The sequence below is a fragment of the Lytechinus pictus genome, chromosome 16, assembly GCF_037042905.1.
Source record: "Lytechinus pictus isolate F3 Inbred chromosome 16, Lp3.0, whole genome shotgun sequence".
Lineage (NCBI taxonomy): Eukaryota > Metazoa > Echinodermata > Echinoidea > Temnopleuroida > Toxopneustidae > Lytechinus > Lytechinus pictus.
Genome location: NC_087260.1, coordinates 5,493,514 through 5,511,039, shown reverse-complemented (window position 1 = coordinate 5,511,039; position 17,526 = coordinate 5,493,514). Strand labels below are relative to the sequence as shown.

At 36.6% G+C, this 17,526-nt stretch overlaps 1 protein-coding gene across 4 annotated transcripts in view; it reads right to left on the bottom strand.

The window, feature by feature from the left end:
- Positions 1-819: 819 nt before the first annotated feature.
- The window catches only part of LOC129279346 (histone deacetylase complex subunit SAP130-A-like), a 35,816-nt gene continuing 19,109 nt past the window's right edge, over positions 820-17,526 (bottom strand). For 2 of the 4 annotated variants that reach the window (XM_054915439.2, XM_054915435.2), the window contains exons 11-18: positions 15,551-15,707; positions 13,890-14,003; positions 12,691-12,966; positions 12,043-12,167; positions 8,660-8,821; positions 7,191-7,294; positions 5,687-5,800; positions 820-5,430 (exon numbers count right to left, since the gene is read on the bottom strand). In XM_054915439.2, the coding sequence (XP_054771414.2) occupies positions 5,281-5,430; positions 5,687-5,800; positions 7,191-7,294; positions 8,660-8,821; positions 12,043-12,167; positions 12,691-12,966; positions 13,890-14,003; positions 15,551-15,707 (1,202 nt within the window). In that variant the 3' untranslated portion in view covers positions 820-5,280. The remainder of the gene's footprint in view (positions 5,431-5,686; positions 5,801-7,190; positions 7,295-8,659; positions 8,822-12,042; positions 12,168-12,690; positions 12,967-13,889; positions 14,004-15,550; positions 15,708-17,526) is intronic. The other 2 variants (XM_054915440.2, XM_054915436.2) reach the window with 1 other exon arrangement.

Below are 17,526 nucleotides of genomic sequence, written 5' to 3'. Positions count from 1 at the left end.
CCATTCTTTTTCGTTCTATTTAACTTCTTAGCTAATGTTTGAATTTTAAAACCATACTCCTAGTTGAAGCATATTGCATAATATTTGTATGGACAAAATGGAGAATGTTGGCCTTACATGCATGTAAGGCCATCTTTCATTGTGCTCATGCAAAAAAAAATCAACATGATGAATCTTCCTCTAGATAGCACAAACTTTTGCAATCAGTTTAGCTACAAAATGAAATGGGCCAATGAAGAAAACTGTTGCATGTTCAGAACACTGACCTGGACCCAATCAGAATTGTTCTTTCACAGGGCCCAGGTGGGTGTTTCATAAAGCTGTTCGTAAGATAAGAGCGACTTTAAGAACGACTGGTGATCCTTTCTTTTAGTAAATGGTATACACCATTGGCAATGGTTTAGCGCGTAAGAAAGGATCACCAGTCGTTCTTAAAGTCGCTCTTAACTTACGAATAGCTTTATGAAACGGCCCCCTGATCAATTTTTCTCCTCCATCTCAGTAAAACGAAATAGGTATATAAAACTCTCTGTTTATAAAACTTTATTATAATTATTTACCCATCGTATAATTTCCACTTCTCAATCTCCTTCTACTCTTTCTTTCTTCTCCTCCCCCTCTCTCTAACCTCTCTGGTCTCCCTCCATGCCTGTTGCGAAAAAAAAAAATCCTCACCTCATTCCTTCCACATACCCCAAACCACACACAAAAACAAACAAACGAAGAAAAAAAAATGTTTTGTTTCTTCAGACATCATAATTTGTCTGATATATTGTGATTTTTTTGTTTTTTGTTCAAAAAAAGTCAACAACAAAAAGATTTAAACTGAATCCTACAGGTATGTGACATCTTTATGTACAGGTATAATACAAATTAATAATAATAGTGAACCAGTACTGGTCCTTACACAACAAGAATATATTACAACATAAACACACTATTACATCCTTCGTATACATATCTTATTCATATTAAAGCCTTTGTATAGGCCTACATACTTTCTCCTCAATATGGCTTTTTCTTCCCTTTCCTAAGTTACAGTACTTGACGTGGAACAGATATTCGCCCTGGGCTTTCTTACAACAGAAATGCAAGATAAGGGTTTGCTATTGTGAAGACATTGTGGATCAGATATCACAACGTTTAACATCTTTAATCTCCTCAACAGGACTTGGATATAAACCCACTGCCCACTACATGATTCGAATATGACAAAATTTTTGAACAACTTTAATTTTGCAGTAAATATGAAAGCAGCAAAATCATTATAGTTGGAGTTCTGCAAAATGATAAACATATCAAAACCTGAAGTCTGCTTTGCTCCAAGCCTTGTGGTCAGAATAAAATCCAAAATTGCAAATGGAAATAAGCTTTTATTTCTACCAGCGTAGGTTGAAATGGCTGGAATTTCAATTTTGGTATTCATACCACTATTTGGAAGTTTGATTGTTCAGAGTTTATAGGTTTGAAATGTTCATATCAAATGATGATTACAATTTCTTTGATTATCGCATCGCAAGGAATTGTGTAGTGTGTGCTAGGACTTAGGTGGTCTAAACCAGGTTTCACTGTATATGTAATATGAGGAACAAAGGACATCACTTGCAAAGATGTGAACATCCAATGTCATCATTCACATTGCTGGAATTGATAACAGTTCAAGATATAGAAAGGGAAATTCACAAAATTTTGAATCAAGGGAGAAAACTCATTATAAATTCATAATTGAAATAAATAAAATTTTCTCATCGTGCTACCATCATTCACAGCTTTTAACCCCCCTTACATTGCCACATGTGGTTGACTCTGTAACAGGAAAATCGCTATCGTGAAAACTACAAAAATACTGGAGAGCTGCACTGTAAAAACTGCGGTGTTAAAACTGACACCAGTTGGTGTTAATAGAGGACCACACCCCGAGGTGTTAAAATTACACCCTAGAGATTAAAAATAACACCAAAGCGTGTAAATGTAACAACCAAAGGTGTTGTATTGACACCTATAGGTGTAAAACTAACACCACCAATTCAACACCGGTGTAAAATAACTGGTGTGGTCCTCTATGTACACCGGTTAACACCACAGGTTTTGCTGTGTAGCTATTTTGAACACATGAGCCAATTGTGGGACATCAGAATTTCTATCAAAAGATATTGAAGATATCAATCAAGCACCTTTATAAGTTTGCCCTTCGGGAATTCGCCAATATGAATTTTCAAATTTTTTTGTGTACAGACACAATTGAAATGAGAAGTTATTGTGCATTGGACATCCAGACCCTATTTTAAATGATGTATTCTTTTCTGACAATGGAATGTATTCTTGAAGAAAACTGAGAAACAAATTAAGATCATGATTTCACTTTTAAATGCACTACTCTTTAGTTAATCTCATGATAAGAAAAAACAAGTAGATTTATTTCTGCTTCTTCTACGAGAGACATCATTATTTGAACAGTTTCAAACTTCAGTATTTTTAAAAACGAGACCTTTGAAATGCTAGCCTGTGCCTTTAAGAGAACACAGCAAATCTCATCATCAAGAACAACACCTTGAAATATTATGCAATCTGCAGTGTATAAAAAATCAAAGCAAAGTCACTGTCGACCGGCAGCAGAGCCCACAAAGCTCCACTGAGAGAGTTCAATTGCCAGCCACACATATAGCTTAGTTGGTAGAGCGGTGGTTTTGAAATCCATAGGTTTGATTTCCACTTGGTTCGCTAGTGCTCTTTGGTAACTTAAGGCATCAATCCTCATTACCATGTTCCTTGGAGAGGAACGTCAGTCTTTGGTCCTCAGGCAGATTGCTTACAAGCATTCATGCTTTCCTAACAATCATGCTTTCAGGGGTGTGAGTGGTCACAAATAAAAAGTTCTGAAAAAAGCTGAAGAGTGTTGAAAAAGTCTGAAATAGAAAGAGCTCCCATACTTTTTGTACAGAGGAAGGCCAAAAATAAGCTGAAATTAAGCTGAAAATCAAAACAAAAAAAATCTGAAATCAGATAAAAACCTGAACTCTCACACCCCTGTGCTTTCCTAAAGAATCACCACCACCACTACTACATACAGTTGATCATATCTTTTTTAGGTGTGATCAATTCAAATGAATCTATGGAAAGCCAGCTGCACCATACGTCACCCATAATGAGTGTGGCATAGTGCTCCCTCGTGAGAACATGAAAAATTTATCTTTGTCAAAAATAAGGGCACACTAATTGGTTGAAATTAAGCTGCATAAACACGTATATTCATCTCTCAATCTGGCTCTCTAGAAAAAATAATTTTTCATGTACAGAAGACTTTGCATAAGTCATCTTTCCGTAAGCCAAATAATCGCCGAAGCATTACTATTTCAGATCAGAACATGCAAACATGTTAACATCTTCTAAGCTATAGGTCTTCAGTGACTCAATGGCCCGTATTCTGAAGTCGGGTTTAACTTAAACTCAGGTTTAAAGTTGTGGTTTAAGTATGGATAGCCAATTGTTACATAAATCACTAAGAGTAGAGATATCATATTCCGGCTCATTTGGCTCTCAAATCATTCGTAATTGTCTAGGAAGTATAAATCGATGATTGTCTTCACCATTGAAGAATCAGGAAAGAGCACAGTAAATATAAGAAACATACAACTTAATAAAAATTTTGACACTTTTGGCTTCCCATAATTTTAGTACAGAGTTAGACCATGGTCTAAGTTAAACCTGACTTCAGAATACGGGCCAATATCAATAAGGTACCCTAGCGTTCTTCAAACAGACTTTCACTCTACAGGACGCCGCACACCTTACCACTGGTCCACGACCCAACTCTGGAACAAATTGCATTTAGCTTATTTTCTGAAAATGTGAACCAAAAAGAATCTGTCTAATTTCAGGTTCAAATTAACTGTAAGTTTGGATGATTGCAAGCCCTTAAGTTTGGAGAAAAGGCCAAATTGGTTTCAAATCTAAGCCAGTCATACATATGATTGCTATGATGTCATTGTGACAAGATATTCAATACACTTTTATTCAAATTAGAAGGTAGCAAAATCACAGATTCAAACATCCATGATTTGTACGATGATTAACACTTTACACAGAAAGATGTTCCACGTCTCAATATTTGCATCGGATTTTAACACATTTTGTTTGAAAATCAGGTTGCAGTCCAATCGTATGGTGTGCGGTGGCCTTTAACTTTGCTTCTGATAAATAATATGAATAAAGCAATTCATGGAGCGTACATGTGGGCAATGCTAAGGACTCAAGGTGCTGACTTTCATTATTACCGTGACTCTAGCCCCCATATGGAGACAGGCTGCATCTAAAGATTTGTGGAAATAATGAATAGCCTTGGGTCAGGGAGTACATTGACACATAGGCCCATATTCTAAAATCTGGTTTAACAAAACCCCCAGTCTAAGTCAGGGCTAAAATTATGGAAAGCTAAAAAAGTAAAAAATCTGTCGACACTGTAACGTGTCTTGTGTTTACTTGGATCTTCCCTATGCTTTAACGGTGAAGAAAACTACTTTAGATATTATTCCGAGAGAGATGTGAACGAAGCGAGCGCCAAATTTGCTGACAAATCAACTTCTAGTGTATAGGATGTATCGGATTAATGTGATAATGGCTATACATAGTTAAACCCAACTTCAAACCAGAGTTTATATTAAACCTGAGTTCAGAATATGGGCCATATTCTTGACAGTTTACTCTCTTTAGAGAAAATGATTATTCTTGTGGGACAAAGGTTCAAAAGATCCAACCCCGGGCAGTGTTCATCATCAGATCTGACAAGTTCCCTTTGCTTCAATTGGCTGAGAAGCACAGGTTTCTTACTGTCACCATGTTAACTTTTTCTGTTAAAACATCCATCAAATCCTTTCATGAAACGCTCTCAAGGAGTTCATCAGGCGTAGGTTTTCATCAGGAACGGCTGTTCTATCTTAGGGGATCGCCAGCATTCAATAACTGCAGCAATAGCCAGTACGTCTTCCAACGTTACATCTGTTTCTACTATTCCCTGCTCGACTTGACAGCACTGACCCTTGTCCAAGCCATCAAGGGAGCACTCCATCACCCTCTGTCATCTAACAAGTTGTCTGATCTGACAACTTTCCTGGATTTTGATTGGACGAGAAGCACTGATACAATGGTAATTGTCAGATAAAACGTCCATCAAGTCCTTTCATGAAACGTTCTCCTGGCCTGAATAGACTCCGACCCCATCTATAAATAATAATGATGCTCCGTGGAGTGCGAAAGTTCTTGAAGACTACGCAACATCGGATTTCAAGGACTGTGCTTCTTCTTGACGTGCCTCTTGTTGGCGTGTTTCTTGACGATACCAGCAACCTTGGTCTTGTGGTCCAGCATCTTGAGTATTGTTCCTTTGGCTTCCTCTAAGTATTCCATCACATATTGACTCCTTTGTATTGATCCCTGTGAATACAAACAGCCAAAATAACAGTTCTGAAATTAGGATCAGTTTGTAAAGTAGACACAGAGCAGTCATACCACCAACCCAAAGTCCCTAGCACCCCATGTTGTCATCAGATCTCGTTGATTGACAACCAACAATAGTCAACACTTCACAGAACTCTACCCAGAAAGACTTCTTCTCTTTTAAACACTCGTAAGGGCAAAGACTTGAACAAATAAAATAAAATTAAACTATCAAAACGAAATGCGCACTCACCTGTACTAGTTCTGAGAGTTTATCCGTTTCTGATTCTTTCAGTTTGCTGTTCAGCCCCAGTAACCCATCTTTCATTGACTTCATTTCATCGTAACAATCCTTCTCCATCGTATTCTGACAATAGAATAATGATAAAATATCATGTTACTGGATATTCTATGGGATACACATGCTTTATTGAAGGTGCAAGATACCCAGGGCTGTTGGACGGTTTTGTACAAGCGGCCATCTTCAATACGAAGGACGTCGATGTAATTTGCGTACAGCTGTCAGTCATCGGCCAGTCGTGCAGCAGCACATGCACACATGCATGGGACACATATGTTACACTACATCGACTTTGGCCAAAACATCTGCTGACGACAATTCATACAGCAGGAGGCGGAGTCAACCTGCCAAGAAATTTTAAGTATTGCGAGCATCTACAAGGCGCAAAGAGAAGCTCCGCCCTAAAGGACTTGTTGGGCACCCGTTATACATCCCAATACAATGCACTGACACAATGCCATGCAACTCTTTTCTTTTCAGCATCATTCGGTATCATTGCGACACTCAACATTTTTGCGAAACAGTGTCATGCCAAACGTAGGTCTTTTGTAATCCATGTAAAAATGCAGTGGAAATTGGCTTCATTTTTTTTAAATTTGTACTCTTTGTGATTCATCAGCAAAGGAATTTTCATTTTTCATTGTTTTCTCGTTTTGGATACTTTTGGTTGATAAACAGCAAGTAATGAATTTTATGAAAATTTCACCAACAAAGCATAGAACTGTATAACTGCATAGGAAAATGTAAAAAGGAACAGAGATAAAGCAACAGAAATTTGGAGGATTATGCTTTAAAGGTCAAGTCCACCCCAGAAAAATGTTGATTTGAATCAATAGAGAAAAATCAAACAAGAACAACGTTGAAAATTTATCAAAATCGGATGTAAAATAAGAAAGTAATGACATTATAACGTGTCGCTTATTTTTCACAAAACAGTTAAATGCACAACTCGGCAACACGCAAATGAGAGAGTCGATGATGTCCCTCACTCACTTTTTCTTTTGTTTTTTATTTGTTTGAATTATACAATATTTCCATTTTTCCAGATTTGACAATAAGGACCAGTTTTACTGAACCATAAAATGTTAGAACAATTGTAATCCCTATGTTCTCAGAGGAAGAAAACTTATTTCACCTTCCAATGAGGAGAAAATTAACATATTTCATATAATAAAATACAAAAGAAATAGTGAGTGACGTCATCAGTCCCCTCATTTGTATACCGACCAGGATGTGCATATAACTGTTGTGAAATCTAGCAAAACTTTAAAATGTCACAACTTTCCAATTTTACATCCGATTTTGATGAAATTTTCGGTGTTATGCTTCTTGGATTTTTCTCTATTTGTTCAAATCAACTTTTTGTTGGGGTGGACTTGTCCTTTAAGAATAGATAGAGCGAGAGAGGGAGAGAGCGCAAGAGATGGAGAAATAGAAGGTTCAGACCAGAACTTACTAAATCATCAAACTGGTAGGCAATGTGATGTATCTTCCAGCCATCTGTCTTCTTTAGAATACCTCGCTGATTGGCAATTTCATGAATACCAACTTTCTTCTCTTCTGTAAACAACAAGCAAACAAACACAATCAATTACCACTTTTGTGAAAGTAGTGGTGTTGATAATATAATACCTTTCACAGAAGAAAAACCCAACTGAAAGCATTCCTGAAATGTAAATAGATCTTGCCTGTCGTACTAAGTTCATTTCTTTATTTTAGTAAACAGGAATCGTAAACTGCAAAAATACCATCATAAAAAAATGACAAATAAGAGAGCATTGTTCTCACTCCTGCCACACTCTCTGAATACATGTTATCCGAGGATTAAATATTTAAGAAAATAAAGCTTAAGAATTTATTTCCATCAAGGATATGATAGAGTAATTAGATATCGTTTTTTTCTATTGAACAAGCTACCATCCACATTCTAATCAACTGTCACCAGGGGGGCATTTCATGAAAGGACTTGTCGGACGTTTTATCAGACAAGTCCCATTTTATCCGACAGTTACCATAGTAACAGTACCTCTCAGCCAATCAACATCAGAGAAAGATGTCAGATCTGACAACTTGTCGGATGAAAATGTTGATGAAACACTCCCCAGGTCTCCGAGACAATCTTAGCAGAATTTAAGCTTTCCCTTTTACTGGGATGCACTGTATAAATGTGGCTTTTTAATATGATTGCAATATCGATCTCTGAAAACAGGTTTCCTTTTTTCTGGGTCACACTGTATAACTATGGATTTTTAATATGATGATTGCAATATTCATACGTTTCAACTGTCATCAGTTACAAGTTTTTTAATGATAAAGTTACATATCTCTGAAAACAGGATTCCTTTTCTCTGGGTCACACTGTATAACTATGGATTTTTAATATGATGATTGCAATATTTATCTGTGAAAACAGATTTCCTTTTTTGTGGGAAACATTGTATATCTGCCGATTTTTAATGAGAGCAATGTTTATCTAACCCCCCAGGTTTTTCTTTTCTGGGAAAAACTGTACAACTGGATTTTTAATGATTGCAAGATATTTGTCTCTGAAAACAGTTTCTTTTTTCTGGGACACCCTGTATAACTGTGGGTTTCAATCATTTCAATCAAATCATATGTTTCAACTGTCATCAGTTACAATTTTTTTAATGATAAAGATATATATATCTCTGAAAACAGGATTCATTTTTTTCTGGGACACACTGTATAATTGTGGCTTTTAACGTTCAATGATCTTTATTTCTGAAAAAAAGGTTTCTTTTTTCTGAGAAGCATTTTATAACTGTGGATATTTAATGATTGTGATTTTTATCTCTGAAAACACGTTTCCTTTTTTTCTAGGACACACTGTGTAATTATATTTCTAATGATTGCGATATTTATCTCTGATAAAAAAAAACCCGGATTAATGAGAAATAAACTTACCCTTGGGTTTGACATCAGTGTATCTCTCAAAATGATTATGAGCTGGTTTCCAGGATTGTCTGTAGCTATCCACCAACCTTGGACATGGTCTCTTGAAGAACTGCACAACCTTCATAGCCTCTGCTTCTGCATTGGCTGCTGCTGCCGCCGCTGCTGCTGCTGCTGTAAAAATACAGATGGTTGCATGCAAGAGATTAAAGGAGAATGAAACTCTTGGAGCAAGTTAGCTTTTGTGAAGGCAGAAAAAGCAAAGAATAAGATCAACAAAAGTTTGAGTAAAATAGGACTAGCAATAGAAGAGTTATGAGCATTTGAATGTCAAGATCACTAATGCTATGGAGATCCTCTCATTGGCAATGCGACCAAGATCTATGATGTCACAGATGAACAACTCTCCCCTTTTGGACACTGAAAATATAACCCAAAACATCTCTTTTTGCTCATTCTAATCATATGACAAATGATTCATCAATTATATAAGGTTGTGAAACCTCTGTACCTGTCCTCTCATAAAGAGAACACCTCACCTTGTGATAGACTCTATAAAAGTGAGAATATAAGTGAAATAAGTACTAAAATAATGAGGGAGTTGTACGTGTGTGACATCACAGATCTTGGTCGCATTGCCAATGGGAGGATCTACATGGCATTAGTGATCTCAATATTCAAATGCTCATAACCTTCTTATTATTCATTCAATCTTCCTCAAACTTTCAACAATATGTTTCTTTGATTTTTCTCTTTGATATGGATTCAGCTTGTTTCAAGGGTTTCATTCTCCTTTAACAAACAAGTCAGTTGCCCATATCACAGTCGACAGATTATGAAAGACATGTGCTATTTAATTTCTGAAAGTCAAACAGACTTCTGGGGTCCCAAGAGAGTTACGTGTAAATAAAAGTTCTGCTAACGATCTCAAAATTAGTTAAAACAGAATCCAATATAACAACCAGTGATTGTGTTTAAAGAAAACCAAAACCAAAGAAGAGAAGCAATCTTATTTGAAAGAGTAAAATGAGAGGACCAATTTAAAACAAGTTTCATCAAAATCGGTTATAGAATAAGCGAGTTATGGAAGTCTGAAAAGTCTTGTTGTACTTTCTATGGGGATCCTCAAATTGGCAAACATGCTTCAAAATGGCTGATTTTGTGGACAACCCTCCATTTGTTTTGTCCACAAATTTCCAGATTTTCACCTTTATTTTACATATTTCACATCTCCTCCTGACCTTGACATATGTGGTGTGAGTCATATTTTTCCATGACATATGTTATGCTCAGATTGAGGCAATATGCATTTTTAAAGATAGAAGGGAAAATCTGAAAAGGTTGTGTACAAAACAAATGGAGTGTCTCCAAAAAATCAAACATCTTGAAGCATGGTTGCCAATTTGAGGATCCCCATAGAAAGTACAACAAGACTTATTATACGTCCATAACTTGCTTATTTCACAAAATTTTTGATGAAACTTGTTTTAAATTGTCCCTCTTATTTTACTCTATCCAATAAGATTGCTTCTCATCTTGGGTTTTGGTTTCCTTTTTAATATAAGTAAAAAGATATGTGGCAAATAATTCTGGTAATTAATAAGTATCACTGAAAAATAAGCAAAATAAGCACAACATTCCTGCCAGATGAGGGGTATTTTTTCAAGCCATGACAAAACATGCTCCCTCATGTGCTCATCTGTGTTGGCTTTCCAGCGTAGATTTCGTTATTTTAAAAGTTTAGTTTGTATAAACCTGCTCGTCTACATGCTCATAAAAGAGAAATCTCGGTGATTTGGTTTTATTTCATTTGTTTTCATCTCACAAAAGAACAATAACATAATAAAAATATCTCCTTCGGGTGGCCTTAAACGATCGTACAATTTTCGTTTGGATTCATGATCACTGTAGGATCTACCAGTTTGATAAGCACGGAGTAATACAATGATTTCAGAATCATAGGATCTTAGCCCATTAACATAGTAGTACAATCAGCGCAAGGGAATGGCATATTGTACGTACTCCTACCATCAGCGCAGGGGCATCGTACAATATCTTCCCAATCTCTGTAGGCCTCTGATCTGTGGCATGACATTTGCTCCTGCGACAATTGGTCCTGGCTGTATTTCATCCGAACTGAAGGGTTAGGGTTGCAATAGGGTTTTATATTATGTTTAGGGTTGTGGCATAGGGTTAAATCCAGGGTTGACGCTAGTCATTTGATTTAATAGCGTGTGGAATTTGGACCGAAGCAATTGTCGCCGGAGCTCATGTCATGGAATCCTTTGTATGGCTTTGTCTTTGGACTTCTACGATACTCAACACATGAAATCACCTACAGTGCCACCCAAAAAAATGTAGACTAAGCCATCGCACAATGATCGTAGCAAATGTAGACTTGCCATCACTGTCAGCATACGTACGATGCTGGTTATGATCCTTAGTACTTGTATGATGCTATATGTATATACAGTGGTGCTAAAAGTTAGTGAACCCCTACAGAAAATGAACATATTTAAAAGTGTTCAAATTCTGCCATCTTTTAGATATTCAACTGTAAAGTCAGGTAATAGAACATTACATAGTTTGTTTCTCTGGGCTTGGCGGACGATATTGTAGTGTTGATTTCTACATTCAACACTCGGCATGAAGGAGTGCATTTTCTGGTGGGGTTCGCTACCTTTTTCGCACCACTGTATCTATTAAAAACATTCAAGCATGAAAACACCTCAGCAAAATAAGCATTTAAAGGAAAATGCAAATCTTAAAGGAGAATGAAACCCTTGGAGCAAATTAGCTTTTGTGAAAGCAGAAAAATCAAAGAATAAGATCAACAAAAGTTTGAGTAAAATAGGACTAGCAATAGAAGAGTTATGAGCATTTGAATGTCGAGATCACTAATGCTATGGAGATCCTCCCATTGGCAATGCGACCAAGATCTATGATGTCACAGATGAACAACTCTCCCCTTTTGGACACTGAAAATATACCCCAAAACATCTTTTTTAGCTCATTCTAATCATATGACAAACGATTCATCAATGATATAATGTTGTGAAACCTATGTACTTGTCCTCTCATAAGGAGAACACCTCACCTTGTGATAGACTCTATAAAAGTGAGAATATAAGTGAAATAAGTACTAAAGTAATGAGGGAGTTGTACGTGTGTGACATCACAGATCTTGGTCGCATTGCCAATGGGAGGATCAACATGGCATTAGTGATCTCAATATTCAAATGCTCATAACTTTCTTATTATTCATTCAATCTTCCTCAAACTTTCAACAATATGTTTCTTTGATTTTTCTCTTTGATATGGATTCAGCTGGTTTCAAGGGTTTCATTCTCCTTTAACTGAAGTTGAGAAGTCTAGTCTTAGTGGGATGAACTGACCTTTTGCTGCGTTTTTCTTCTCTTTCTTCTCTTTTTTATGAAGCTTGAAAGGCACTTTCTGTTTCGTCTCTTTCTCATCGTCCGTTGACTGGTCATCCAGCATCATGGGATGGTCAGTGGCAATACTGGAAAATAAAGAGATATCACCATCGTCATAGTCATTATCATCATCATGATAAACATAACTGCTATCATTATCATCATAACTATAATAAACATTTATTTACATTATCAGGGTTCCCACAGAAATTTGAAAACAGAATTCCATGACTAAATTGCTGCTTACCATGACTTCCCGGGAGTTATGTAGAATTTGGGATGTCACAAAACTGGGAAAAATGGAAATCATGAAGACCAATTATAATAGCAGAGTAGGATCACAGTGTATGAGAGTTGCGAGACACGACAAACTGGAAAGCTGTCATAGCCAAGAGGTAAATGCAATTCCATGACTTTTCACAAATTTTCCAAACTTCTGCAATATTTTTCATCATTTCTTCTGCTATTTTCAAAATAAACTTTTTGTCAGAGCGAGCTTCCCCTTTAAATGTAAAGATATAGATGTTAGTGACTACTTGATATGTAAATTAAACAATTCTATTAAAAAACTATTTGCTAATCTTAGAATCCTAATCCTGCACTACTTACATATGCTGCTGTTTCCGCGGTTTCTTCCTCGGCGATGGGCCAACTTCCTCCGTACTAGCTACTGAGGGCGCCAAACTACTAATGCTGTTCTCATGCGTCAAGGCAGAGCCCCCGAGTGGTACCAGGTCCAGGCCATTGGTGTCTGTTTCCTGTTTGATCCGGATCGAACCACTCCCGGTGGAGATGGGACCACTGCCAGTAGAAAGGGGAGCGGTGTCGGTACTTGTCTCTGATGCGTTGCTGTTTTCAGAGTGTTGACTGCTGGGTAGCGAATCACTGGACATGGAGTGGAAGCATAAAAGTAAAGGAAAAGGATGTTAAATCTCAAATCTTTACATACGCAAGGATTTTGGAAGAACTACTCTTGTGCCGCACTCAACCCAGGTGAGGTAAATGGGTACCTGATCAGAATCCTTTCCTTAAACTGCTTATGCAATGTAAAACAAATTTGCTGGGCCTAAGCCAGGGTAATAATATCAGAGTCCCTATGGAAGTGCGTAGAAACATTAGGTGGTACGTGCGCTATACAAGAATTGAATATCATCATTACTATTACTAAATTTCAAAGGAATTGTGTAGAGTACATGTGACCTTTGGAAGAATTCAATCAAGTGATATCATTCATGCAATTCTAAAAAAAACACAAGCTGATAGATAATAATAGAAAAAATAGAAAAATAAATAAATGAATAAAAATGAACCAAATAAATTTATAACTCCATAAATGAATGAATAAAGAGGACAGGGTGCTACATAAGCACTTGCCCGATTGCCCGGGGCAAGTAAACGTTAGAGTCGGGCAAGTGTTTTGAAGTAAAGACCAAAAGTTCTTGCCCGAATGGGGAAAGCAAAATTCTCACAGTAGAATGACCAAAATTAGGCTCGATATGATATTGACCCTAATTTTGGTCATGGCAATAACAAGGTAGATCAGTTCTTGTCAAAAGATAGAAAAAGGTCAATGGTTTATAAAACCGCAATACTTTCTTTTGAAGAGGTAAAACTTTTTTTTCAAGGATTTTTTTCAGGCAAGTGAAATAGATTTTGGGGCAAGTATATTTCAACTATTTAAAATTTACTTGCCTGACTGGGCAAGTGCTTCTAAAAAGTTATGTAGCACCCTGGAATAAATGAATGAATGAATGGATGAATGAATAAATAAATAAATAAATGGCAGAAGAAGGGAAGTCATAACTTACCTTGGCTTTGGTGAATTACTTGTGACAGGTATTCTTGTGATTTCAACTTTGACCCCTGGGCTCCCTGGTTGTGATGTGATGGCACTGGCCATGACAGGTTTCCGACTTGTCGCACTTGAACAAAATAGGAAAACAAGAACGTATATTCATAGGCCCGTAATCTGAACTCAGATTTAACTTAGAACATGGTCTAACTCTGTACTAAAATTATGGGGAGCCAAAAAATAAAAAATTATGTTTATATTGTGTATTTCTTATGCTTACTATTTTGTTTCCTTTTTCTTTCATAATGAAGGAAAATACTTCAAAATAGATCAGATATCTTTCACAGACAATTTGAGTGTCAAATGAGTTAATAAATTGGATATGTGGTGTTAGGGATTTGTGCCCTAATTGGCTCTCCATAGTTAAACCACAACTTTTAACCAAGGTTTCATTTAAACCCAGAGTTCAGAATACGGCCATTGAATCTAAGATAAGGATTTCTATTGGTGTCAAATCAACATCTTTGAGACCACTGCATTAACAAATATTATCTCATGATTCTAGTAAAACATGCATAATTGCTACGATAAAAATAGCATAGCAATTCTGACAGGTGACAAGGTATTTTATCCATGGAGATCTTTAATGTGCTTGCTTTTCAGCTTAGATTTTATTATTTTAGTTGGGTTATATAATCTTACTAGATCATGGTCTACGATAAAATGGTAACAATCAAGCTACGTTTTAAAGACTTTCAAGAATGGGTGAAATGATCGCTTGTTGGAAATGCTCGAGTTTAAAGACAAATGCTAGTTGTGTATAACGATCTCAAAATAAATTCGAACAGAATCCAATAAAATGACCACCCAAGTGTTTGTGGATGGATAAATAAAAAATATGTGGCTGTGGGAGAAATTGTGTAATTGATGAGAAAAGAGCAAAATGAACAAAGAATTCCATCAAATGTTGGGCATTTTTCCCCAATAGAAATATCAATACAATGTCCCACACACGCTTTTCTGTGTTAGTGATCATAAGTGTTATCAATTTTCAACTACTATTTTATGATTTCACAAAGATAAGTTCATGTTAATGTTCCAGATCTAGATCTATGATAATAGGGTGACAATTAACGATGATTTTAAAGACTTTCTCATGCTTCACGAATGAAATATCACATAAGAAATCAAACGAATTAATGAGTTTCATAAAATTACAATATCATTCTATATACATTATACTAAAGATATATCTATACATACATGTAACCTGAGTAAGCATAACAAAATATAAGAGCAAATTATCATACATTATCAATATCTGCAGAAATGCAGGGATCCACTAAAAAGTAAATGCTTGTAGTTAATAAATAATATAGAATTTGTATGGTGCACGTATCCACCTTGCTAGGTGCTCAAGGCGCTCCTATATTACCCCGGCTAAGCTAGTCTACCGATTCTGGTGCGCACAGCTTTTTGAGGAATTACTTCCTGCCGGTACCCATTTACCCCACCTGGGTCGAGTGCAGCACAGTGTAGATAAATTTCTTGCTGAAAGGAAACACACCATGGCTAGGATTCGAACCCACGACCCTCTGTTTGAAAGACGAGAGTCAGAACCACGAGACCACGACATGCCCGTGGTTTGTTTGATGAAGGAGCAAGAGCGGAACTCACCCATCGTTATTTCTTTTCCTGAGAATACTTGGTCGGGGGGAAGCACCTGGATTGGCTGCGGAGGAGGAAGTGGGCATCTGACCCTGGGTCAACCCTAGAGTTCCTGGGGGAACCTGAGACATTGAGAATGAAGGAATGCTGCTGCCATCAGCTGATCCTGGAGGAAAAAGGATAAGATAATCGGCGTAAAGCTAACGATAAATGCGAGATGTGGTAAACATTTACAATGTATATATAATAATATAGGGTATTTATATTGCGCACATATCCACCTTGTTAGGTGCTCAAGGCGCTCCTATATTACCCGGCTAAGCTAGGCGTTCATAGCGCACACAGCTTTTTAAGGAATTACTTCCTACCGGTACCCATTTACCTCACCTGGGTTGAGTGCAGCACACTGTGGATCAGTTTCTTGCTGAAGGAAATTACGCCATGGCTGGGATTCGAACCCACGACCCTCTGTTTCAAAGTCCGAAGACTAATCCACTGGGCCACAACGCTCCACAATGAGTTTGAACAGATTTCAGTAAAATGACTGGGCAAGCGTTGAATGGCCATTCTTGGTCACGTGTGTGACCAAAATTATGACCAATCTTTTCTTTAATAAGTTATAAATCTAACATTTTTTAGAAATTCATAATTATGATTTTGAAACTCCTGTGCATTTCAAAATGAAATCACACTTTCAAAATCATGCTTCTGTGTGAAGTCACACACGTGACCCACTTCTTTTGACCTTTGACCTTGAACCTGCATATTGGAGGCAGCAAAAATATTTCCAAATCATAGGTGACTATAAAAACATGTTAATGTTATATAATCTTTGAATTACCAAATCTCTAACATTTTTAAATTTATAACTAATTAAAGTTAAGATATGTCCTAATTTTGGTCACACTCGTGACCAAGAATGGCCCTTGTATGTATGAATAAAAAATATTTGCCAAATGATTTTGATAGAAAATGTGTAAATGCTGATGAATTGATGGAGCAATAATGATACTGTCCCATTTGTGCTTATCCGTGTTGGTGAGCTTCAGTGTGGTCATTTTTGGCCTAGATTTCATGATTTCACAGTGTAAGATTTATGTAAATAAACCCGATCTGGATCTACCGCAATATGGTGCTATTCATCTTAGTTTTAAAGACTTTCTCGTGAAATCCTTCTTTGCTGAAACTACAAGCGATTAGCTTCAAACCTGTTTATACAGACTACTTAAAGCCAATATTCTACAGCTACTTTTAACAGGGGGGTATTTCAAGAAAGTTGTCAACACTGATTAAATTGTCAACTCTGATAGTTACCATAGTATCAACAATCAGAGTCCAGCGTTTCTCAGCCAATTAAAACCAATCCACTAACATTGCTGGAACTGACATTTTAGTCAGTGCTGACAACCCTAGTGTAACATCCTCCTGCTAAAGACCTAAATTAAAGGACAAGTCCACCCCCAAAAAAATTATTTGAATAAAACGAGAAAAATCCAACAAGCATAACACTGAAAATTTCATCAAAATCGGATGTAAAATAAGAAAGTTATGACATTTTAAAGTTTCGCTAATTTCACAAAACAGTTATGCTGCATATCCTGGTCGGTATGCAAATGAGGAGACTAATGACGTCATCCACTCACTATTTCTTTTGTATTTTATCATATGATATATGAAATATTCTAATTATCTCCTCAATGTCAAGTGAAACAGTGATTAATTCCTCCCTATATACGTGGAATTAGCATTGTTTGATACTATATGGTTGAGTCAAGTAGGTCCCTATGGTCAAATCTGTAAAAAAATGAAATATTGTAAATTTCAAACAATAAAAAACAAAAGAAAAAGTTAGTGATGGACATCATCGACTGACTCAATTGCATGTCACTGACTTGTGCATATCACTGTTTTGTGAAAAGTAAGCGAAACTTTAAAATGCCATAACTTTCTTATTTTACATCCGATTTTGATGAAATTTTCGCTGT